The sequence below is a fragment of the Heteronotia binoei genome, chromosome 7, assembly GCF_032191835.1.
Source record: "Heteronotia binoei isolate CCM8104 ecotype False Entrance Well chromosome 7, APGP_CSIRO_Hbin_v1, whole genome shotgun sequence".
Lineage (NCBI taxonomy): Eukaryota > Metazoa > Chordata > Lepidosauria > Squamata > Gekkonidae > Heteronotia > Heteronotia binoei.
In genome coordinates this window covers 81676471-81700499 of record NC_083229.1, presented here as the reverse complement: position 1 = coordinate 81700499, position 24029 = coordinate 81676471, and the positions used below count along the sequence as shown (strand labels likewise).

At 40.5% G+C, this 24029-nt stretch overlaps 1 protein-coding gene across 1 annotated transcript in view; it reads left to right on the top strand.

Moving 5' to 3' along the window:
• Nucleotides 1-18845, top strand: part of THOC1 (THO complex subunit 1) — a 32776-nt gene extending 13931 nt beyond the window's left edge. The window contains exons 13-21 of the mRNA XM_060243914.1: nt 1422-1488; nt 1746-1796; nt 2395-2465; nt 4371-4469; nt 5616-5681; nt 10780-10863; nt 11013-11160; nt 13947-14025; nt 17862-18845. Coding sequence (XP_060099897.1) covers nt 1422-1488; nt 1746-1796; nt 2395-2465; nt 4371-4469; nt 5616-5681; nt 10780-10863; nt 11013-11160; nt 13947-14025; nt 17862-18157 — 961 coding nt within the window. The 3' untranslated portion in view covers nt 18158-18845. The remainder of the gene's footprint in view (nt 1-1421; nt 1489-1745; nt 1797-2394; nt 2466-4370; nt 4470-5615; nt 5682-10779; nt 10864-11012; nt 11161-13946; nt 14026-17861) is intronic.
• The last annotated feature ends 5184 nt before the right edge of the window (nt 18846-24029 follow it).

Here is a 24029-nt window from a genome sequence, read left to right as displayed (position 1 = left end):
CAAAACCTTGTGTGGTATAAGCAGTCTCCATTGTGACAAATGGAGTTACAGATCTTTGCAGAATTTCCCTGCTCTTCTCATTCTGTCTTTGAAAGCAAGTGTTTGTGCTGCACTTGTATTTGTGCTTATCTTTCAAAACCCTGATCATGATTGTGGATAGATGCCTATGTGCCCAGCAGCCAGGACAATAAGGTGGCTGCTGAACAAGAAGTCAGGCCTGATGTCTGCAGGAGGCAGGTCTTGACACCCTTTTTGTTGTTGTTCAGTCGCACAGTCGAGTCTGACTCTGCGACTCCATGGACAAAGTCACGCCAGACTGTCCTGTCTTCCACCATCCTCCGAAGTCTGCTCAAATTCGTGTTAGTTACACCCTAAAAAGTAGATTAAAAAGGCCAGCCCAGCCCTGCTTGTTGGGATGAGTTTGGTAGGTCTGGGGTATGCCTATGTGCATGGAAGAGAATACCCCCAGGTTAGGAAGAGACCTTTAGGTGTCTGGGGGAGGGTCAGGTCAACCTTGCCAAAGCTAGCATGCATGCTTGGAACAGGCTTTAAAGGAGGTGCTGCAGCATAGCCTGGGACTGAGAGGGGAAGAGGCAAATGATACAGTTGGGCCTATGCCCAGTACAAAGGGTGCCTTTTAAGTGTGCCACCTGCAGCAGCAGAAAGAGTAAAGTGAAATTGGAACTGTTACTTAGTATATCTCATGAGTCCCTGAGCATTACTCTGTCTTATGGAGTAGTGGCCCCTGCCTGCCCTCCTCCAGTCCACAGTGTCAAGCATGGTAGAATTCCACTGGTAATTGATTGTTTTAGGGTCTTCCATAAAGCTGGCCTGTGAAATATCATGGAGGACCAAGGTCTATTAACTCTGTTATTCTTTCCCCCTCCCCCTTCTTGCTTTATTGCTTGCGAAGTAGAAGTAGAGAGAAACGAAACTAACTTGAGAAAGAGTAATCAGCACCTTCCCATACATTCCTGTTAGGGAGTGTGGCACATCTGGGGAAAGCAAGGATAGAGTCCTGATAACGCTATGAGAATGTAGACATTTATGATAGTTTATGTGTGAGAGCGCATCGCTCGCCCCCACCTTTTGGAATCCTTTTGAAGTGTGCCTTAAAAGTACTGTATCAATGTATCTTTAGCATCACTCTCAAGAATCTGTTACACAGAAAGTATCAGTCTATCAATAAGTAGTTTTGTATTAAACCTGACTCATCATTGAAACCGCATGCTTGACACACAGTCACAGTTACACATTCAAAATTTGGCATCTGTTCACTATCCTATTGAATTAAAAACAACTTAAAGGTGTTAAATAGTTTCAAATAGTTGCTTTGTAGCCATGCAAAATCATTTAATTAATTACATTCATATATTGTGTCTCAGTATGTTTTTATTTTTAATTGGTGTCTTGCTCCCTAGCTCAAACTATGTTCTAACTGATGAGCAGTCCATATGGATTGAAGATACTACGAAGACAGTCTACCAGGTTAGTGTGGTAGACTGTAAATTCTATATTTTCAGGTTGTGCATTATACTTTCACAAATACTTCCACCAGTACCTCATATGGCATTTGTTCTTGCTGCGGTCTGTTTGTATGACTCTCTTTGTCTTTGTCTTTTAAAGAATCAAGTTAAGACTGAGAAGCAGGAGTAATATGTATTTATGAGCTGTGACCTTATTTGTTTGATAACTGTTTGCTGCAGCAGTTAACATCTAATTATCTGGCCTCTTTCTAATAACAGCTTCTTTCAGAAAATCCGCCAGATGGAGAGAGATTCTCAAAAATGGTAGAGGTGAGTGGCCTCTCTGCAAATTGAATTAGGATATATGTTATTCGGGCACCATCAACTTTAACTGGTTTAGTTTCAGAAAAATAAGGTGGCATTAATACCAATTTATTCCATGCTTATGGCTTTATGTAGCCTCATGGGTGCTACCGATTTATTTATTTTTATGGGTATCCTTTCCCCTGTGTTAAAATTGCCTTTATGTCCCTTGCATCACTGTGACAGAGTTGCATACATACCTAACATAAAAAAATAGTCCATAACAACCAGAGAGGTTTATTTCTTTTTTATTTATACCCTGCTGTTCTCCCCAATGGCAATCCAAGGAAGCTTACCACACATTCCACTTACCACTAATTGTGACAGGCTCTGGGTCACCTAATAACTTTCCATGGCAGATTTGAACCCAGTTGTCCCAGGTTTGGTCTGTCACTCTAACCACTATGCCAGACAGTCTCTAGTAGATGAACACTGGAATTACACTTTCTGCTCCAACTTTTGTCCTGGCTTCAAGATATGTTTGTTTCAGGACTGTTTAATCTCTGCACTAATGCTGAAGGTGAAAGCAACTCATATTGAGAGATTTATGGCTTTGTTTTTACAGCACATATTAAACACAGAAGAAAATTGGAATTCGTGGAAAAATGAAGGTTGCCCAAGTTTTGTTAAGGAAAGGTATAAAATGTTAGATTTTATTCCTAATACTGCAAAAAAGTTCCTGTAAAACTTGAATATTTTACAGTATTTGCTGGCGCATAAGACTACTTTTTTGCCCTGAAAAACATGCCTCCAAGTGGGGGGGTCGTCTTATACGCCAGGTGCACTTCAGCTGGGATAGACATAGCTGCCCATAGTGGCCTTCCGATGCTCGCCCAGTGCCCATAGTGGCCTCCCGATGCCCGCCCACCTCATTCTACATACTGTCCAGTATCGCGCGGTATCCAGCGCGGCGGGTCATCAGCGTGGCTGCGGCGAGCATCAGCGAGGAGACAGGGGTGCCAGCCTTTTCGGCGTGACCGGCCCGTTCTGCTCGGCGGGAAGCAGCGGCGCTCCAGCCCGCCCTTTGTCTACACAGAGCCAGTCACAGGGAGATGCAGGGGCGGGCCGGATGTTCTTTTACCTTTTATTCGGTGTGTGGAAGGTGTGCGGAAGAGGGGGTAGTCTTATACGGCGAGTATATAACAAACTCTATATTTTGAGTGGAAATGTTGGGGGGTCGTCTTATACGCCCAGTCGTCTTATACGCCGGCAAATACGGTACTTAAGAAAATTAATATATTGTGCTGTATCATCTTCTCTTTAAATTTTTTTGTAACCAGTTATGTAAAAGAGAGGTCTTCCTTACTGAGTATATGATCCTGTGGTCCTCGTTTGCGTTGCTGCCTCTTGAAAAAGTGCTGTTAAACTGGCAAGATGGAAATAAAATAGCCCTGCTTTGTGCATAAACAGTTACAAAAGATGTATTCAGAGTTTAATTTTTGTGTTGATGTAATCATAGACAGCAAGAGTGGTTAATCAATGTCCATCAAAAGTCATTGGCCTAACAAACAAACAATAAAATCTAATTCTACTCACAGTGGATGGAGGAGGGGAGAGGTGGCTAGAAAACAGAAAGTGCCTCTTATTATCAGTTTATAGCAATTTTGCAAATAGATAGTAGAGAGTGTGTGATTTCCCCCAGCCTTGGTGCTAGGAACTGCGCATGAGTTGCTCACAAGGGAGAAATACGTAGGTTAGAAATAGCTGTTCGTAGCTGCCATCCTTTATTCTGAATCTTTGCCCTTTTCAAAATTTAGATATAGACTATACCCCCGCCATTCAAGCTGGGTCTGTTGAATCAGGTTTGCAGGTGTCATCCACTTTGGAGGAAACCAGATGGAAGCAGTTTGTACTTTAGACTTCTGTGAACCAAAATTGTTGGTTGAACCCAGTTAAAAGATTGACGTTTGAGTCCAGTGGCACCTTTTAAGACCAACGAAGTTTAATTCTGGGGATAAGTTTTTGTGTGCATGCATACTTCTTCAGATACATTGAAACAAGACTCAGTGTTTCAGTGTATCTGAAGAAGTGTGCATGCACACAAAAGCTTATACCCAGAATTAAACTTCGTTGGTCTTAAAGGTGTCACGGGACTCAAGCTTTGTTCTGTTGCTTCAGAGCAACACAGCTGCCCACCTGAATCCAGACAAAAGATGTCAGTCATCCCAGGGGAGAATGGCTTGACTGACTCACTCTGCATCAGATGCACTTCCTGTTGTCTCTCATGGGCAGAAACCCATAAGAAGAGGTGCATGTAATTTACATTCCTTTAGACGTCTTCAACCAAAAACCTAACTTCCTTTTTATTTGAATACTCAGCTTTGATTTTTATCCTTCTTTTTGTCCAATGTTCTTAATGTTGCCTTCTGCTTATTACCCGCAGTATCCTTTTTTCCATCTTGGGAGTTCAGGAAGGCATTTTAGCTTCCCGAGAAATGTGTGAGAGGGCTACTTGCCCAAGCTAACCCAAAGAGCTTCCTTAACTGAATAAGGTATTCATATACAAGCCTGTGCTATGTGGGCTAACATATTTTTCTTTAGACCAGGTGATTCCAAACCAATAAGGCCTTTTGTGCGGAAGAGACCAGCTCCTGAAGATTTTCTGGGGAAAGGACCTAACAAAAGAATTCTCATGGGAAAGTACGCCATCTTTAATTTCCTTCATTCGTGTACTTGTCATTTGTATAAATAACTTAGTGATGAAAACAGTGATATCACAAGGCTAGGAAACATAATATTTTAATATTTTATACTATACATAGTACAGTAAATTATATACTACAGTATATAACAGTATATACTACAGTATACACCAGTTTATAGTATATTATACATACACTATACTATTTATTACATTATTGTAATACCCTACACTATATACATACTGTACATTTTTTTTTTATCCTTGAGTATATGTCTCTTGTTAATCGTACTGGTTTCTTTTAAATTTAGGACTCCTGTTTATTGAACCTGGGGCTGGGGTGCCTATGCCCCTAGGCCAATCCCTGTTCTCTGCCCCCCCCCCCAATTGTTTCCTTCGCGTGCCGATAACATAATTTCTACCACTGCTGAGCCCAACGCGGGTCCTGCTGCCCCCAGAGATGGCTGCGTGGGATCGAGCGCAGCTGGCCGGGGCCGGGTGGCCACGGGAGGTTCCTCCTGAGGGTGGCTGGGTGGGTTTGTGGCATGCCAAACTCCCCTCTCCTCCCCCCCATGGAGTCAGTGCTTGGCGTGGGAGAGCAGCACATGTTGGAGGCGTGGGGAGGTGGCAGGCGCAGGGAAGTGGATGGCAGCAGGCATGGGGAGATAGGTGGACAGAGGCATACGCAGGGAGGTGGATGGCGGCAGGCACAGGGAGAGGGGGCGCCCCAGGCCAAGTGACACCCTAGGTGGCCACTTACTTGGCTTACTCCCATGTGCTGGCCCTGATTGAACCATCTTTTAAACAAATTCCAAAATAAGAAAACAGTATAATTTGAAAAACTTCTTTCTCCCCTGGAATTTGAGAGAGGTTGAAATCTGCTGTTTCTGCAAGAGAAATTTTGATCAGAAATATTTGGCACCATTGGTAAATAAGTGTGTTGATCTCAACGATATAATAAAGAAAATATAGGAGGCCATGTCTTTTATTAAGCTAGCATGTGCAGCTGGAACAGAAGCCAGGCTTTTGTGAAAGGTGGAAATGGTTATTTTTAATACATGCATCAAGTAAACAAAGGACTGCTTGAAAACATTTGGTTCGTCAAAACATATTTTCTGTGTTGTACTTTGTATTTCTTCTTATAGTGAAGAGTTAACACGACTCTGGAATTTATGTCCTGATAACATGGAAGCTTGTAAATCTGAGAGTCGGTAAGTAAGAAACCTGTAGTTATGTGCCCTGACCTGGACAGCCCAGGCAAGCCCAATCTCAGTAGCTGAGCAGGGTTGACTCTGACAAGTACTTGGATGGGAGACCTCCTTGGAATACCAGAGATGGAGGCAGGGACAGGCTTTATTCAGCTACCTCGCTGAATATCCTCCATGCCCCCAGTAGAGGCCAGTCACCAGAGGTTGCCATGACTTCCAGGGGCACAACACACACTCGCACATAAAAATACCCCCAATTCAAGCATGGTGAGCTTATTGTTGGAGGCGATCTTAACTACATCGCAGATCTGAACCTCGATAAGACAGGGGGTAAGAAGCCCAAAAAGAGACACACTAAAGAAACAGGCCTAAACAACCTCTTGCAATCCTTAAATCTAACTGATGCCTGGAGGGCATTACACCAAAAAGCAAGAGATTACACCTACTTCTCACATGTGCACAACGTATACTCCAGGATTGACTACATTTTAACTTCCCCAGCTCTCTTAGCCTGTATCCATGATGTTGAAATCGGTTCCCGGACCATTTCAGACCACTCATGGGTATCAGCTAATTTCATGTTGCAAGAGCTAAATAGCAAAGGGCAGACCTGGACTTTGAATAAACTCTTGTTGACGAAAGACAGTATTTGCGATAGGGTAGATAAACAGATTCAAGAATACTTTCAACTCAATGATAACTGCGGAGTTGCACAAAACGTAGTATGGGATGCCTTCAAGGCTGTACTTAGAGGCAACCTTATCTCTTTGGCTGCATTCTGCCGCAGAAACAGAAATAAAGATATTTTGGAACTCAGATCCAAAATCACTGAATTGGAAACAAAACACAAGAAATTTGGAGGAAAGAAAACCCTTAAAAAACTAACTATGGAAAGAAATAAATTAGACCTAATTGAAACCTCAGACGTCCAAAAAAATCTACTATACTTGAAACAACGCTATGTTACTAAAACAGCAAAATCCCTGAGGTTATTAAAATTTAGACTCCAGCAAACTAAGGCAAACTCTCAAATCCACTCTATTAAATCGCCTCAGGGCAATTTGCACGTCATACCCCAGGAAATTACTAAAGTTTTCCAAGACTACTACTCCACCCTGTATAGTACAGCTATTGAGACAGATTTGGACTTCAAAAAGTATTTAAGGGACATGAAATTCGACCGGAAACTATCAACTAACGATGCTGAGTTCATGGATAGGCCTATTTCAGAAATAGAAGTTCGTGAAGCGCTCTCCTCAATCAAAAACAACAAGGCGGTCGGTAATGATGGATTTCCTATCGAATTTTATAAAAGATTTAGTTCTAGTTTACTACCCCCTTTAACGAAAACATGTAATTTGGCAATGTCAGAAGGTATTATACCTGAGACTTGGAAAGACTCAAAAATGATAGTTATTCATAAGGAAGGGAGAGACAAGCAAGACCCTAAATCTTTTCGACCAATTTCGCTCCTAAATCATGACTTTAAAATTTTTTCCACAGTGCTAGCCCGCAGACTAAACAAAATTATCAATGCATATATCCATCCGGATCAGACAGGATTCATTCCTGGCCGGTCCATTGCCGACAACATTAGGAGAACACTCAATCTTATTCATTTCGGCAAATCAACACAAACAACTTCTCTTATTGCTTCATTAGATGCCGAGAAGGCCTTTGATAGGTTGGAAATTAAATATTTGAAAGCAGTGCTGGAGCAGATGGGCTTCGGGGAAAAATTTCTAAACTCAATAGCTGCCATTTATAATCAACCGAAAACACAGATTAGTATTAACACCCTCAAATCAGAAGTAATCACCTTATCTAGAGGTACGCGACAGGGATGCCCCTTGTCTCCGATCCTATTTGCGCTCTCACTGGAGCCTTTAGCTCACCTAATACGGATGGACCCCGAAATTGAAGGTATAAAAGTTGCTGGAGTAACCCATAAAATTAGTCTGTTTGCAGACGACGCGGTCATATACTTAAGCAACCCTTTAAAATCTCTAACTAATTTAATGCAAACAATAGAAACCTTTGGAAAATTTTCTGGCCTTGCTATTAACATATCTAAGTCGGAAATCTTTCCAATTTATGTTCCTGCTGAGGTGCGCCGGGACATTATGCTTACCTTCCCCTTTAAATGGGTCGATAAAACCTGGCGACATTTGGGGGTCCAAATTCCTACAGACCTTGCTAACTTGATTAGTGCAAATTATGGGCAACTCTTTAAAAAGGTCAAATTAGATTTACAGTCCTGGGCAAAACTTCAACTCAACTTGCTGGAGAAAATTGATTTATTAAAAACTTTTGTGATGCCTAAATTTCTCTTCTTATTTCAAAACATTCCTGTAGATATTCCAAGAGGTGAAATGAAAATGTGGCAAAAGAGCTTTTCTCTGTTTCTGTGGCAGAATAAAAAACCAAGAATAGCATATCATCTTCTGGCTAAACCTAGTGACAGGGGAGGTCTGGGTGCGCCAATCTTAGAAAAATATCACCTGGCGGCCCAGCTGCGGAACATCCTAATATATACTAAGAAAAGCTGTGACCTACCCTGGTTGCAAATAGAGGCAGCAAGTGTTCTTCCTGCCCATCTCAATGAATTTGTATGGGTTAGCGAAACGGACAGGAAAAAAACCAACTTATCTAATCCCTTCCTACGTTACACACTACAACTTTGGGACAAGTATAGATCTGTAGTGACTCAGCCATCAACCCCGATTATGTCTTTCTTGGGGCAACCCTGGTTCCCGCCGGGTATGCCCAAAGAAAACTTCCAAACCTGGAGAAGAGGGAAAATTATGAGAATTACTGACATTAGCGCCAAAGGTAAATTATATACGCGTGAGCAGCTCAAGACCAAATTCAAAGTCGAAATCCCTTGGTTTGAGTATCATCAGATACACGATACTCTAAACAATGTGATCCCTGTGATGCTACCAGTTAATCAGTTGAATGCCTTCGAGAAATTAATACATGATGAAAATACGACAATGAGAGGTGTAATTGCAAAAATATACTTTTTATTAAATCAAAAAAATTGGGCACACCCTACATCACAGCAAAATGCCTGGGCTAAGGACTGCAGCACTCACCTGACTGAGGAACAGTGGCATACAATTTGGACTTCATCTTTATGTAAATCTAGATGCATTAATTTTAAATTACAGCAATACAAAATAATCTCGAGATGGTATCTGACTCCACAAATGCTAAGCCATGCACAGAAAAACATCAGCTCTCTCTGTTGGAAAGGGTGTGGGACTCCTGGCTCCTTCCTCCATTGTTGGTGGTCGTGTCAAAAAGTGCAGACATTCTGGAATAGCATAATTACCAAAATTGAAGCAATTGTACAGGAAACCATCCCTCGTACCCCTGATTTTGTCCTTCTTAATTTATGGCCGAAAACAGCCTACTCCAAATTGAAATCAGAACTCATCTCAATCTTGCTCTTAGCAGGAAAACTGCTGCTTGCAAAACTTTGGAAGAACACTAAGATACCTTCAATAACTCGCTGGTTTCAAAAGGTGTGGGAACTTATAATACAGGATAAGATTGCTTCTCAACTCGTCGCGGGGGACAACCCCAGATTAGGGGGAAATTTTATGGAAAGATGGTTTCCTTTTTTAGACTTTACAAACAAAAACACATCTAAGAAGTATGCAATGCCGAAAAAGTTCCTGGACTTTGTTTTATACTGAAACTTGACCTGCACAGGCTGGGCCTGCTTGAAAGTGTTTAGGCAACTGCCTAGGGACAAGACTTTGTTTATAAGTATAGATGTCAATGCATAAATGTAGACTCATGGTTAAATGCAAACATATGAATGTGTATGCTGGTTATTATCATATTTTTGCCACTCTTTTATTTATTTTTTTATTTATTTATCTATTTACTTTTTCGTTTTCTCTGTTTTAAAAGTTGTGGTTGTTACACCTTTGTCGACATTTGCATGGAAGCTGTGTTTGAGCCAATCACTTGTGTTTGTATAAGAAATGTTATTATCGTTCTTTTTCTTATAAAATAAAAAATTTTAAGTTTAAATAAAAAAAAATAAAAATACCCCCAAAAAAGTTGTAGTGATGTCAGTGATACATCCTGAATTAACATTATATCTGTGCTAATAATGCACATATTTTTTATTTTGTCAAATTCTAGCATGTGCATTGTCTTGGTCTGTGAACATATAATTACTTTGCAGGACGTTATTCTCATCCTGTAATGCGTTTCTTTATCAGGTGTAAGGGTAGCCCTGTTATGTTCTTCCCCCCTTCTTTGTTTCTGTTAGCTGCAAACCAGTATACCGTAAGTTACAGTAATCTAGCCTAGAGGTAACAGTTGCACAGATCACTGTGTCTAGGTTTTGGTGAGACAAGTAGGGAGCCACCAATCTAGCCTGTTGTATATGAAAAAAATGTCACTCGATTTACATTCGTGACCTGTGCCTCCATCAACAAGGAGGCATCTAAAACTTTTGACAGTATGCGCTGATGTTAATGGCACTCCATCAAGAACCATAATTCATGAATGCAGAAGTTGGAAGAAGAATCACTGAAAACAGATAATCAGATTGCTTCAGAAGGTATTCTACGAGTATTAGTTGTTTCACCGAGAGCATCTACTAGATATTTCTGAAATAGAGCTTCAAGTACTGATTTAATCCAAATAATGTTAATACTTTTATATTCTAATTAGTACACACCGTATGTCATTCAGATTATACAGATTGTCATATTACATTGAAGTAAAATAAGCATTGTTTTGTTATACTGCCAAGTCAACCAAAGTAGAATTCTTTACTATATCTGTGAATTAATTCAAGGGTGGCCAATGTAGCTCTCCAGATGTTTTTTTTGCCTACAACTCCCATCAGCCCCAGCAATTAGCCATGCTGGCTGGGGCTGATGGGAGTTGTAGGCAAAAAAACCATCTGAAGAGCTACCGTTGGCCACCCCTGAATTAATTGATTGAAAACTAGAAAAGTGGTCTCCCTTCCCTGTTGTTGATGAATAGGCATTACAGAATTTAAACTAAAATTTGAAAGCAAGGCAGCAAGGATGGGCACAGGTTCAGAACTCAGTCTGAGTTTATTTTACAGGGAATACATGCCAACACTGGAAGAGTTCTTTGAAGAAGCTATTGAACAGGCAGTTCCTGAAAACATGGTTGAGAATGAATACAAGTACGTATGGAATCATTTTCTCCTGCCATTTGTTACTCATACATATGAAGATATACTCCAGACCAGCTAAGGAAGGTTGGCTAGCTGTGGCATCAACTGCCTTTTCTGCAGGTACCAAATAGGGTTACTGATTCTGATTATCATTACAGGGCAGTGAATAATTCTAACTATGGCTGGAGAGCATTAAGGCTGTTGGCACGCAGAAGTCCTCACTTTTTTCAGCCAACCAACCAGCAATTTAAGAGCTTACCAGAATACCTCGAAAACATGGTCATCAAATTAGCAAAAGAACTACCTGTAAGTAGTATGTGATGCTTATTATTTTGCCTCACTATCTTTTGTTTTATTGAGGGCAGGCAGCAGTAAAATGCAGTGTTAGAATATGTTGAACTTGAATGTCTCACTGTCTGTATAACTTGGTCACCTTTTTGTTTCAAGTTTTTTTTTACTATTTCTGAGGGGAAATTCTAGGCAAGCTTGTCTTGGGGAGGTTCCACTAAGGGAGGGATTAATGTTTGCAAGTGACAGTTCAGTGCATCTGTTCTGACTGGAGATATTTCAGAAGTTTCCATACAAGTCTAAGTAGCACCTTAAAGACTAACAACATTTACTCCAGCATAAATTTTTGAGAGTCAGAGCTCACTTCATCATAGGCATTGAAGTGTACATTTATTGGGTTGATGCATATATATTCAGAACAGAAAGGTGGGAGGATGTTACAAAGAAGCCATTGAACACACTATAAAATAAAAAGTTAATAAATTTGCACAGAGTGGATAAGGGCTGTTTCCAACTGTTAGAGGCAGAAAGAAAATGAAATCCTACTTTGCCTTAGTGAACTCTGCTTATCAATATATTTGATCCTCAGTGGGATCAAATCTGTCGATACCTAAATCTGGAAATCAGAGCTGTGAACAAACAAGACAGTCATTGTTATAAGCCTGAAAAAGCCGCAGGTTTGCAGAAAAGTGCTTCTCTTTTTTTTGGGGGGGGGGGAGGGGGGGAGATTTAAAAGCTTCCAAAATGATAGAAGCAGCCCTTGGAGCTTTAAGAAATGAATAACCTCAGTGGCTGTTGCTGGGCCCAAACAATATTGCCAGCCCAAACCTTTTCAGTAGAAGGGGAGAAGGGCAAGGCCCTTTCCAGGTCTGTTTGGGCTTTTTAGGAAGGACTTTTCAGGGCCAGGCCTGGCAGCAACCATGGGTGACTTGTTACCATGCAACTTGCGTGTGTTACCCAGGCTGAGCTGTTTTCTATTTCCCCATGAAAGCCACTGTTGTCTAGTGGTTAGAGTTTTGACTTGGATCCAGGAGACCCAGTTTTGATTCTGCTGTTTCAACTTGAGTGACCTTGAACTGGTCACACTTTTTCAGCCTAACCTACTTCACAGGTGTTATGAGAATAAAATGGAGGAGAGGGGAATGATGTCAGTTGTTGGGTTCCAACTAGGGATTGGCACAAATGGGTTCATGAATTAAAAGTTTGTGACAAATTTTGGCCAGTTTTTTTTATTTATGAAATGAAATTCATGGTAGGTCAACCGGCATGAACTTCCTACAAACTTTCAAGTTAATGAATGGGTACATTTCCATACTGTCACCACTCTGTCTAAATGTTTACAGAATGTCAAAGGAACAGAGGGCATGTAGAGGAGCATCCAGGGGAGGTCCCCTGTGACTTTGAGGTCTCTAGCATGCAGAGGATCCATTCTGTACACTGCTGAACCCACGTCTGTAAAAATGACCACTTGTTCATGGCAGATTGTGGCAAACTGTCTCTAGCTTGCAGAGAGAGGTACTTTGGGGGGGGGGGGTAAAAGACTGCTAGGAGGACAGAGGGAAGGAAAGCTAAAGTCAGGAGCAGATAAAAGTAGTTGGCTGATAGGTGGGAATGAGAAAAGGGAACAGAAAAAGGGGCCTTTCAATGAATGGAAAGAAATGGAGGGAAATGAGTTGCCCCACAAAATTTGTTGCAGGTCTTTGCCTGTATTTTGTAAAGTTGTAAAGTTAATAAATGCTGAGTAATGTGGGAAAGGAGTGACTGATGTAAAATGGCTCTTAGCTCAACCGTGGTCTCATAGGTGGCCTTAAGGAAGCCACAGTGGCTAAGCCCAGTGTTCTTCTCTTTCTTCCTTTGAAATATGGGACCATACTGCTGTTTGTGAAATATAAATGTGAAATGCAGTATAAATTCTGACTCTTTTTACTAGCTGAAGTCCTATGAATGTTCACAGTGGCAATGAGTGATCTGGGTAGGAAGGGTATTTCCCTTGCACCTTTTCTGCATCTCCCAAAGCCAAATGTGGCTGAAAGCAAAGCACCGGGAATGCATCTTTAATCTTCATTTCTATGCTGGTTCCCAGCATTTTGGTTCTTTATACTTCAAGTAAAGCTGCCCAGATTGTGACAAAGAGAATTTAGGGAACTCCTTATAATATATGTAGATTTTAATTTCAAGCAGTTTTTTGCCTGTAATCAAGTAACACATTTGTGTATGCATACTGCCACTGTCCTGTTAAAATCTCATTAGAGAATGAATGAATGAATGAAAGTTTAGTTCTTTTTCCTCGCAGGGAATAATAGACTGTTTGCCTTGTTTTGTTGGTCTGCTTTGAGATCCTCCTTGAAAGGTGCCAGACTTTGGATTTCTCTTGGGATTTAATATACAGAAAAATAGAAGAATGAGGATTTGTCTTAACAATGAAGCTTTGAGTTAGTTCTGTAATACCATTTGAATTAATTTACATTTTAAGAGAGGAAAAAACCAGTCATCTCATAGTATTTAGATTTAAAAATACAACAGGTAGATAATTTTGAAAGAAATATTATGCTGTTATTCAGTGTTTCAGTAAACTTAGTGACCTAGTATTGGTCTCTAATATGCAATGAATGATGTTAGTTTTCTGGAAAAATTAGAAGTTTTTTCTGATGGCTTAAATAGAACATGGTCTGATTTAGGATGTTTGTGTCCTTTTTCACATGTCTTTACTGAATTTTCTGTTCTGCTACATGAACTTCAGAGACTATCAAAACAACTCCTTTTTGAAAAAGTCCATCCAGTGATATTCAGTTCTCTCATTATAGCCTCCTTCTGAAGAAATTAAAACAGGCGAGGATGAAGATGAAGAAGATAATGATGCTTTATTAAAGGAAAACAACGAAAGTAAGACTGTGTTCTTAGGCTTCTTTTCATTTTTCCTTTCAACACTTGTACAAGGAATTTGCAAGCAGCCCTGTGTTATCCCAAGTTCATTTTGTTTATTGCTTCTAATCTGCCATATTAATTGGTGCTTGAGCCTGTACAGAGTTTCTGATTTCTTGAAAGAACATGGTCCTGATGGCATCTGTGGCCACTGTGCGACAGAGTGTTGCACTGGATAGGCCATTAGCCTGGTCCAACATGGCTTCTCTTATGTTTTAAAGCAACCAGAAGTACGAGGCCATAATGTTGCCATGCTTGATACTATTGTGCTCCTTGAACTTCAGTGGAATCTGGCCATCTTGATGATATCTCATCTAGCAATTGGCTAGTCTGTGCATCATATGTGAGTTGAGGTTGTTGTGTCACATAACTATGTGAAATGTTTTCTTCAAGCTTTCTTACGCTTGTCAAGGTTCATTTGGCAAAAGATGTTTTCTGAGAAAGCATCACTTTTCAGAGAATCGCTTTTCAGTCTTCAGTTGTCTTTATGATAGTTTAAGCAGTCTGTATGAGATCTTTAGACCATCTTCATCCAAAACAAAAGTTTTTAGAGGCCATTTAACCTCCCAAGTTCATCGCTTCCCACCCAGTTTGTGAATAAGTAACTGTGGTTTTGTCATATCGTTTCTTTTCCATGCCCTCAGTCTGCTTATTCCTCCATTTGCATCCCTCCTATTTCCTATGTGCTCTCTTTGTATGCAGTTTGAGCTGAGTGCTGGTGTAACTTCATGCAATTGTTACATTCATGAATGCTTCTACTTCAGTCCTTTATCCCACCCCACTGCCTATACAGCACAAAAAATGTAAACCCTAATTTTAGTGATTCCCTAAGCAGACTCTTGCTTTGTGTATCTGTTCTGCTGTCCTTTCTGGTAACATTTTGCTCTGTTTAATGTGCATACAACTAGTGTTGCTAGCCATCTTTTCTCTAGTTTACTCCAAATCTAGTTGCTTTTTAATGTTATCCTACCTAAAAATATCCCCTAAGCCAAAACTGTGGGGTAAAATTTCTTTTCAGTTGCTTTTTCAGCAGAATGTTTGAGAAGAGTACAGCAACTTACTACTTAAGTTTTATTTCTGTAGAAGAAAACAGGTACATGGAACAATTTTAAAATTTGCTAATAGAATAAAGGTTGAGTCCAGCTTATACTCAGAATTAAACTTTGTTGGTCTTAGAGGTGCCACTGAACTCAAACTTCGTTCTATTGCTTCAGGCCAACATAGGTACCCATCTGAATCTATTAAAAATCTACTTATATTGACATAATGGTCCTGTTTTGTCCCTGCTAATGTAATGTGTTATGATAAAACTTGTCCTGTTTGTACTTTTGCAAAGGAAAACTGATTCAGGAAAATTGAATTATTATAGTTATGTCGGTTGGCACAAATAGTGGGTTTCACTGGAGAACATTTTTATCACCACAGATTGTGCTTGAAGTAAAACAAATACCACAAGTACAAAAAATGTTGTTCTATATGATTGGTGTTGTGATACACACTGGGTAGTATCCTACCATCCATGGGCATCCTTCTGCATTACTGCAGGTCTTCCCAGCCTCCAGAAAGATTATCTCTGTGATCGCAGAGGAATGGCCATGAGGGTCAGTGAGCTGGAGTGAGGAGGGACAAAGGAAAGAAATTACTCTCTCCCCTCAGCAGAGTTTCACTTGCAGAAGAGGAAAGAGAAATAATTTCATTTCTTGTCCTTTCTCATTTCAGCCCAGACACATACTTCCATGTGGGTCATTCAGCCCTGGGAATGATTTTCCAGAGATCAGCGCTGGAGAGGAATGCAGGAAAATGCACCTTTCCAGGGCTGTTTTTGTAGAAAAAGCCCAGCAGGAATTCCTTAGCATGTTAGGCCACAACCCCTGATATCACCAGAAGGGTGGTCAGCCAGCCACACCCAACGCATAGAGTTTCTAGTGGTTGACGGTGGAAGTTCTAGAGTAAAGACACTGTAGTCACTCCAGCAGACAAACACAGCAAGAATCTTAGCTCTAAAGCAGGTTCCAGCATGGTTACCAGAGGCTGCCATGTTGCTAATTTTTTAAATAGAGGAAACAGAACACTTAGAAACTCAGGACTGTGTATGTTTAAATTTCTGTACATGCTCTGAGGAATAAAGGAAGCTGACAGATACAAAACCATAGAAGGGTTTTTCATATAAAGGTGGGAAATTAGTTATAAAGCAAACGTATGCAAAGGGAAAACATCTTTCATTTAAAATTGTAAGTCCATCTCCCAATACTCCAGAAAACCTGGCTCTTTTGGCTCAGTGATAAGGATCCTAAGAACACTTCAGCAATTCTGGAATTTGTCTCAGTCCTTTTAGCACTTGCATTGAAAAAATGAAACAAGTGTCTTCTGCTGCTCAAGATTCTGGAATCAATGAGCTTCTGAGACTACAAAAGGGAAGAAAATCATAAAGTACTAATACTGGTGGAAACCACAAATGTATATAAAAATGAAACCTGAGAGGAGAAATTAATATTTCTAAAACAGTTATTTAAATATATGAAACTGATTTCAAAGTCTGAATACCAATAGGAAGCTCAGTAAGTCAAGGGGTACCTGAAAGAGATATCTAAATATAACATTTAAAAAGAGAGAGCATTCACAAGTAGACTACAAATAATCCAAATAGTTGCTCAACTCCATCCCTCCCCAAAGTAAAAGGAAGACACGTAGAACAATGACTATGACAAAGTTGGAAATAATAACCATGTTCAATTCAGAAAGAAGTCACCCCAGGTATTAAGAACCATTTAAAGCAGAGTGACACAAAGGTCTGTGGAAAGAACTCTAAAGAGGGAAGACAATAATAATACTAATAATATTTTTAAAAATAATATAGAAGTAACTTATGAGGATAGCTCAAGGAATTAAGTCACACATAAAGAGAGAACAGCCAAAATAAACACAGTATACACACAGGAGAGTTGTTGAATGTAACCAAGTTTCAACGAAGTTCTCCAGACCAACACAGAGAAACCAAAGCTTCTAGCTTACTCTTTTCACTGTGCCAAACGACTTCTAAAGGAATGCAGACACACGCACACAGAGGGACTGGGCTATTTTCTCTTTCTCACAGCACAGGGAACAGCCTTTGTTCTTCAAGCTTCCCCCATGCCCACTCAGACTGGCTTCTATAGTCTGAAAGGCGCACACACCATCCAAAAAGGAAGCAGTTCCCAAGCTGCTTCTAGCTTCACCTTGGAAAGGCAGCACTTGGTGGCTGTTGAAGCTGGCGAGCTAGCTGGCAGGGGGAGGGAGAAGAAGCCTGCAAAACTGGAACCTGGGGTCCTGGCAAGCCTAGGAGGCAGGCACTTAGCAATCTTCCCAAGTGCCTGTTTCTCCAAGCTAAACAATTGTGATAATACTGTGTTATGCTTATGCCATTTATTTTCAACCAAATCCTGGCAGAACTTTAGACAGAAACTGGCTTCATTGTTTCTATTTATTGTTAGAAGTAAATTCCATAGAAATCTACTAATAAACCATTAAAGGATAGAGCTATTTTTTAAAAAAAAACATGGGCATTATCTTCTCTGTTGATTATTCACATAACTTTAGATTAAATGGGATTAAATCTGACTAAAATATGAAAATCTCACGATAGGTTTATCTTTCAAGGCAAATCAAATCCATTGTAGTAGAAGTAGAAAAAGATATGGAACTGATTATGAATGTGTAAAATATAGATTTCAGTGGGAAAGCAATGTGACAGTAAGTTTTCAGAAACCACTCTATGAAGTTCTAAGGCTCTCCACTAAAAAAATTCTTTTTTGTTTTAGGTCCAGATGTTCAACGGGACAAACTTGTAACAGGGGAACAAATAGAGTTATTTGCTAATAGGCTTGGTGAATATTGGAAACTTCTAGCACCGTACTTGGAGATGAAAAACTCTGACATAAGGCAAATTGAATCCGATAGTGAAGATGTGAAGATGAGAGCAAAACAGCTCCTTGTTGCTTGGCAAGACCAAGAGGGGATCCGTGCGACATTGGAAAATCTCATTACTGCATTGAACAAAGCTGGGTTACATGATCTTGCAGAAAGCTTAACAAATGACACTGAAAACTACAGTTAATTTTCTCAAGTAACTTTTAGTTGAAACAATATTGGCTGTTGTTTCTAGGGAACAGGACCCATTGCTTATATTTGGTACACATTAAAAACCTTTTAATGCCACAGTTGTCTTAAGTGTTCTAGAAAGGAAAGGTTTAGTATCACTGATCAATAATAGATAGAATAAAGGGTAGCAGGCACTTGATTATTTGCAGTGGAAGACAGGAGAAACAGTGCTGACTGTGGGGCTTCACTAACTCTTCCTGCCTGCAATACCAAACCCAAAAGGTGGCTGTGGGATGTGGGTGTCATTGTTCCTGACTTCTTGTGGTAAAAGTTCTTAAACAGTCTGATATAGTATGAAGGTTTGAGCTAATTCCCAGATATAGATCACTGGGTTTAATGTGGAAGTTCCTTCACCATGTTTTTGGTGGCTTATAAATAGATCTTATAGTACAAAGCTTCTTGCAGTTCCCACTTCCTTGTGACTATTATTGAAAAATTGTAATTAAAAGTACCACTGTTTACTGATAAACAGCTACAGAAGTATGCTATCACTTGTCTTGAAGAGCCATTCTAGTCCATGTTAAAGGAAAACATGTCACAGCTCAAAGCTACCAGCAATAACATTTCAATCTTACCATTACTTTTGATTTCAAAATATTTCTTTGTAAATAATAGCATTTCATTAAAACAGTATATCACTACAAGTTCCTGTCTTTAAAGAGAGGGATTCTAAGTTTGTTTTGTAAGTTAGAGAGTCACTGCTGTTGTTCCTAGAAAATTGAGAGGGTTCTATTTTTACATGAGCCAGAGGAAGGTGAGAAGGGCTTCTTTGTGGTTTGAGAAAAAAAGCATTTTGAAACACAAAAGCCATCTGATGAACATTATGCCTACAATCTGGCCTCCCCACACATGGACTTTTATATCTAAATCCTCAAAAAAAATTCATATATTCAGTATTTTAACTCTATATAGCTAATGTGTTTTTTTCATTGTATATTATGATAGAAGTGATAAAATTAAAAATTAGGGCATGTATTCAAGTAGATCTCAGGCTGTTGGAAGTGTGTGGGGGGACAAGAATTATGTAAAAAGGATGCAAACTTTGTAAATCTTCATTTTCCTTCCTCAGACTGGTCTGTCATACAAACCTTCCTGGAAGAACTTATGGCTGAAATTCGAAATAGTGTGAAACAGGGTAGATAGAGGGTAGGGACATGCTAAACAGGTCTTCCTTATGAGTTGCTCCAAATGCTGAACTAATTACTACTTTTGTAATTCATGCTGTAAAACTATTGCATCTCTAGATTAAGCATTCTAGTACTGGCTTACTAGTGCAATGAAAAAGATGTGTGTTCCCTACAGTTAAAGTTTGGGGTTAGCCAAGAGACCAACTGAAATTGCATATACCACTGCATTTCCAGGACAAATGATGAGAAATTGTCTTACAGGAAAAATGCATATCACACCAAAAGAAACTACTAGCTACTGTAACTTTTTTTATATTTCCCTAAGATGACACCATCTTATGACATTTTGTGGAAGATCAGCTGTTTGGCATGCAGAAGGTCCCAGGGTCAGTCTCCAGAAGCAATAGTTAAAAGAATCAGGTTTTATGAAAATCTTGACCTGAGATCTTGGAGAGCTGCTGCTAGTATGACTAAATCCTGACCTTGAAGGACCAATAGCCTGATTCAGGGTAGGGTAGTTTTATAATGTAACCATGTATGACCCCATCTTGGGAGGTAAGGCAGCATAGTACAGCCCAGTCTCATCAGATCTTGGAAGTGGGGTCAGTACTTGGGAGACCTCCAAGGAAGGCTACAGAGAAGGCACCTTCAAAACATGTCTGCTTCTCACTTGTCTTGAAAACCTTGCTAGGGTCACCATAAGTTGTCTGTGGCTTGATCACACTTTACATTTACACACACACACAAGACCATAAGAGAAGCCATGTTGGATCAGGCCAATGGGCCATCCAGTCCAACACTTGTGTCACAGTGCCCCCCCCCCAAAAAAATATATATATATACACACACACACACACACACACTGTGGCTAATAGCCACTGATGGACCTCTGCTCCATATTTTTATCTAACCCCATCTTGAAGCTGTCTATGCTTGTAGCTGTCACCACCTCCTATGGTAGTGAATTCCACGTTAATCACCCTTTTGGTGAAGAAGTACTTCCTTTAATCCGTTTTAACCTGACTGCTCAGCAATTTCATCGAATGCCCACGAGTTCTTGTATTGTGAGAAAGGGAGAAAAGTACTTATTTACTTTCTCCGTCCCATGCATTATCTTGTAAACCTCTATCACGTCACCCTGCAGTCGACGTTTCTCCAAGCTAAAGAGCCCCAAGCGTTTCAACCTTCCTTCATAGGGAAAGTGCTCCAGCCCTTTAATCATTCTAGTTGCCCTTCTCTGGACTTTCTCCAATGCTATAATATCCTTTTTGTGGTGTGGCGACCAGAACTGCACACAGTACTCCAAATGAGATCGCACCATCGATTTATACAGGGGCGTTATGATACTGGCTGATTTGTTTTCAATTCCCTTCCTAATAATTCCCAGCATGGCGTTGGCCTTTTTTATTGCAAACGCACACTGTCTTGACATTTTCAGTGAGTTATCTACCACGACTCCAAGATCTCTCTCTTGGTCAGTCTCTGCCAGTTCACACCCCATCAACTTGTATTTGTAGCTGGGATTCTTGGCCCCAATGTGCATTACTTTGCACTTGGCCACATTGAACCGCATCTGCCACATTGATGCCCACCCACCCAGCCTCAACAGATCCCTTTGGAGTTCCTCACAATCCTCTCTGGTTCTCACCACCCTGAACAATTTAGTGTCATCCGCAAACTTGGCCACTTCACTGCTCACTCCCAACTCTAAATCATTTATGAACAAGTTAAAGAGCATGGGACCCAGTACCGAGCCCTGCGGCACCCCACTGCTTACCATCCTCCACTGCAAAGACTGCCCATTTATATTCACTCTCTGCTTCCTATTACTCAGCCAGTTTTTGATCCACAAGATGACCTGTCCTTTTACTCCATGACTCTCAAGCTTTCTAAGGAGCCTTTGATGAGGAACTTTATCAAAAGCTTTCTGGAAGTCAAGGTAAACAACATCTATCGGGTCTCCTTTGTCCACATGTTTGTTCACCCCCTCAAAGAAATGTAACAGGTTAGTGAGGCAAGATCTTCCCTTACAGAACCCATGCTGAGTCTTCCTCAATAACCCGTGTTCATCAATGTGCCTACTCATTTTGTCCTTGATATTGGTTTCTACCAACTTTTCCGGTATTGAAGTCAGACTGACTGGCCTGTAATTTCCTGGATCTCCTCTGGAACCCTTTTTAAAGATGGGGGTGACATTTGCTACCTTCCAGTCCTCAGGAACGGAGGCAGATTTCAATGAAAGATTATGGATTTTTGTTAGAAGATCCACAAGTTCAACTTTGAGTTCTTTCAGAACTCTCGGATGTATGCCATCCGGACCCGGTGACTTATTAGTTTTTAATTTGTCTATCAGTTGTAGGACCTCCTCTTTTGTCATCTCAATCTGACTCAGGTCTTTCAACACCCCTTCCAAAATTAGTGGTTCTGGGGTGGGCAAAAAGTTCTCATCTTCCACAGTGAAGATGGAGGCAAAAAATGCATTCAGCTTCTCAGCCATTTCCCTATCCTCCTTCAGTAATCCTTTTACCCCATGGTCATCCAAGGGCTCCACTGCCTCCCTGGCTGGTTTCCTACTTCTAATATATTTGAAGAAATTTTTATTGTTGGTCTTTATGTTTTTTGCAATATGCTCCTCATAGTCCCTTTTTGCCTGCCTGATCACAGTCTTGCATTTGATTTGCCACAGCCTGTGTTCCCTTTTACTAATCTCACTTGGACTGGTTTTCCACCGCTTAAAGGAGTCCTCCTTACCTTTTACAACTTCCATTACTTTGTTTGTTAACCATGCAGGCCTTTTCTTATGCCTGTTTGTGCCTTTCCTAACTTGTGGTATGTATTTTATCTGAGCTTCTAGGATAATTGTTTTAAATAGTCTCCAAGCTTCCCCAAGGGTTTTGACCGTATTTACCTTTCCTTTCAGTTTCCTCCTCACATGCCTCCTCATCTCAGAGAATTTACCCCTTTTAAAGTTAAACGTGGTTGTGGCGGTCTTTTTGGGCAACTCCCTATTTATACAAACGGTGAAATAAATAACATTATGGTCACTGCTCCCAAGTGGCGCAATTACTTTTACATCTCTCATCAAGTCTTGGGCATTACTTAGGACCAAATCCAGGATCGCCCCACCCCTGGTAGGTTCTGAGACCATCTGCTCCATAGCACAGTCATTGAGAGCATCAAGAAACTCAATCTCTTTCTCTCGACCAGAACACATATTGACCCAATCAATCTGTGGGTAGTTAAAATCACCTATTATGGCACAGTTTTTACGTTTAGCCGCTATCTTTAAGCCTTCCATCATATTATAATCATTCTCTCTCTTTTGATTTGGTGGGCAATAACAAACTCCCATAGTTAAATTTCCTTTTGGGCCCTCTATTTCAACCCAAAGCATTTCTAAAACGGAATCTAATTCTCTGACCTCAGTCTTACTGGATTGTAAATCCTGACATACAGAGCCACCCCACCTCCAACCCTTCCTCCCTATCCTTCCGATATAACCTATATCCAGGAATCACCGTGTCCCACTGATTCTCCTCATCCCTCTTCACATGCCTCCTCATCTCAGAGAATTTACCCCTTTTAAAGTTAAACGTGGTTGTGCCGGTCTTTTGGGGCAACTTTCTATTTATACAAATGGTGAAATCAATAATGTTATGGTCACTGCTCCCAAGCGGTGTGATCACTTTTACATCTCTCACCAAGTCTTGGGCATTAGTTAGGACCAAATCCAGGATCGCCCCACCCCTGGTAGGTTCTGAGACCATCTGCTCCATAGCACAGACATTGAGAGCATCAAGAAACTCAATCTCTTTCTCTCGACCAGAACATATATTGACCCAATCAAACTGCGGGAAGTTAAAATCACCTATTACCACACAGTTTTTACGGTTATCCACTATCTTTAATCCTTCCATCATATTATAATCGTCCTCTATATTTTGATTTGGGGGGCGATAACAAACTCCCATAGTTAAATTTTTTTGGGGCCCTCTATTTCAACCCAAAGCATTTCTAGAAGGGAATCTAACCTTGGTCTTACTGGACCGTATAACCTCTCTGACATACAGAGCCACTCCACCTCCAACCCTTCCCTTCCTATCCTTCCGATATAACTTATATCCAGGAATCACCGTGTCCCACTGATTCTCCTCATTCCACCAAGTTTCTGAAATTCCCACAATGTCTGTTTTCTCCCAACACTAAACATTCCAACTCACCAATTTTACTTCGAAGACTTCTAGCATTTGCATACAAACATCTATAATTTCTCAGGCAAGCTAGGCCCGCAACCTTCCTCCTGCCTCCTCAAAACTTTGGCAGACAGTCCCATCCTGCCTCTCCCTTTCCCAAATTAACTTTCATTCAATGCCTGCCATAAACCAGTCATTCTAAAATATCCTGGGAAGTCATTCCACTATACTAGGTGTCCCCACCACCTTTCCTGGTGCCCACCAACTGTTCTTAGAAAGGAGGAGGTATCCCATGGACATTTCATCTTCCATTTTCAATGCAGTCCCACATTTCCTGTACAGGCATCATGTGCTCCAGCAGCAACTGGTTGGCCGGTGATTTTAATGCTCGGACTGGTGCAATCTATGAATAATTTTTCATTAGAACTTCCAAAGATCTGGCATTAAGTAACACTTCTTTGGAGCCAATAAGTTCTTAAGATGAACAGTCTGGGAAGACTTTAATTAC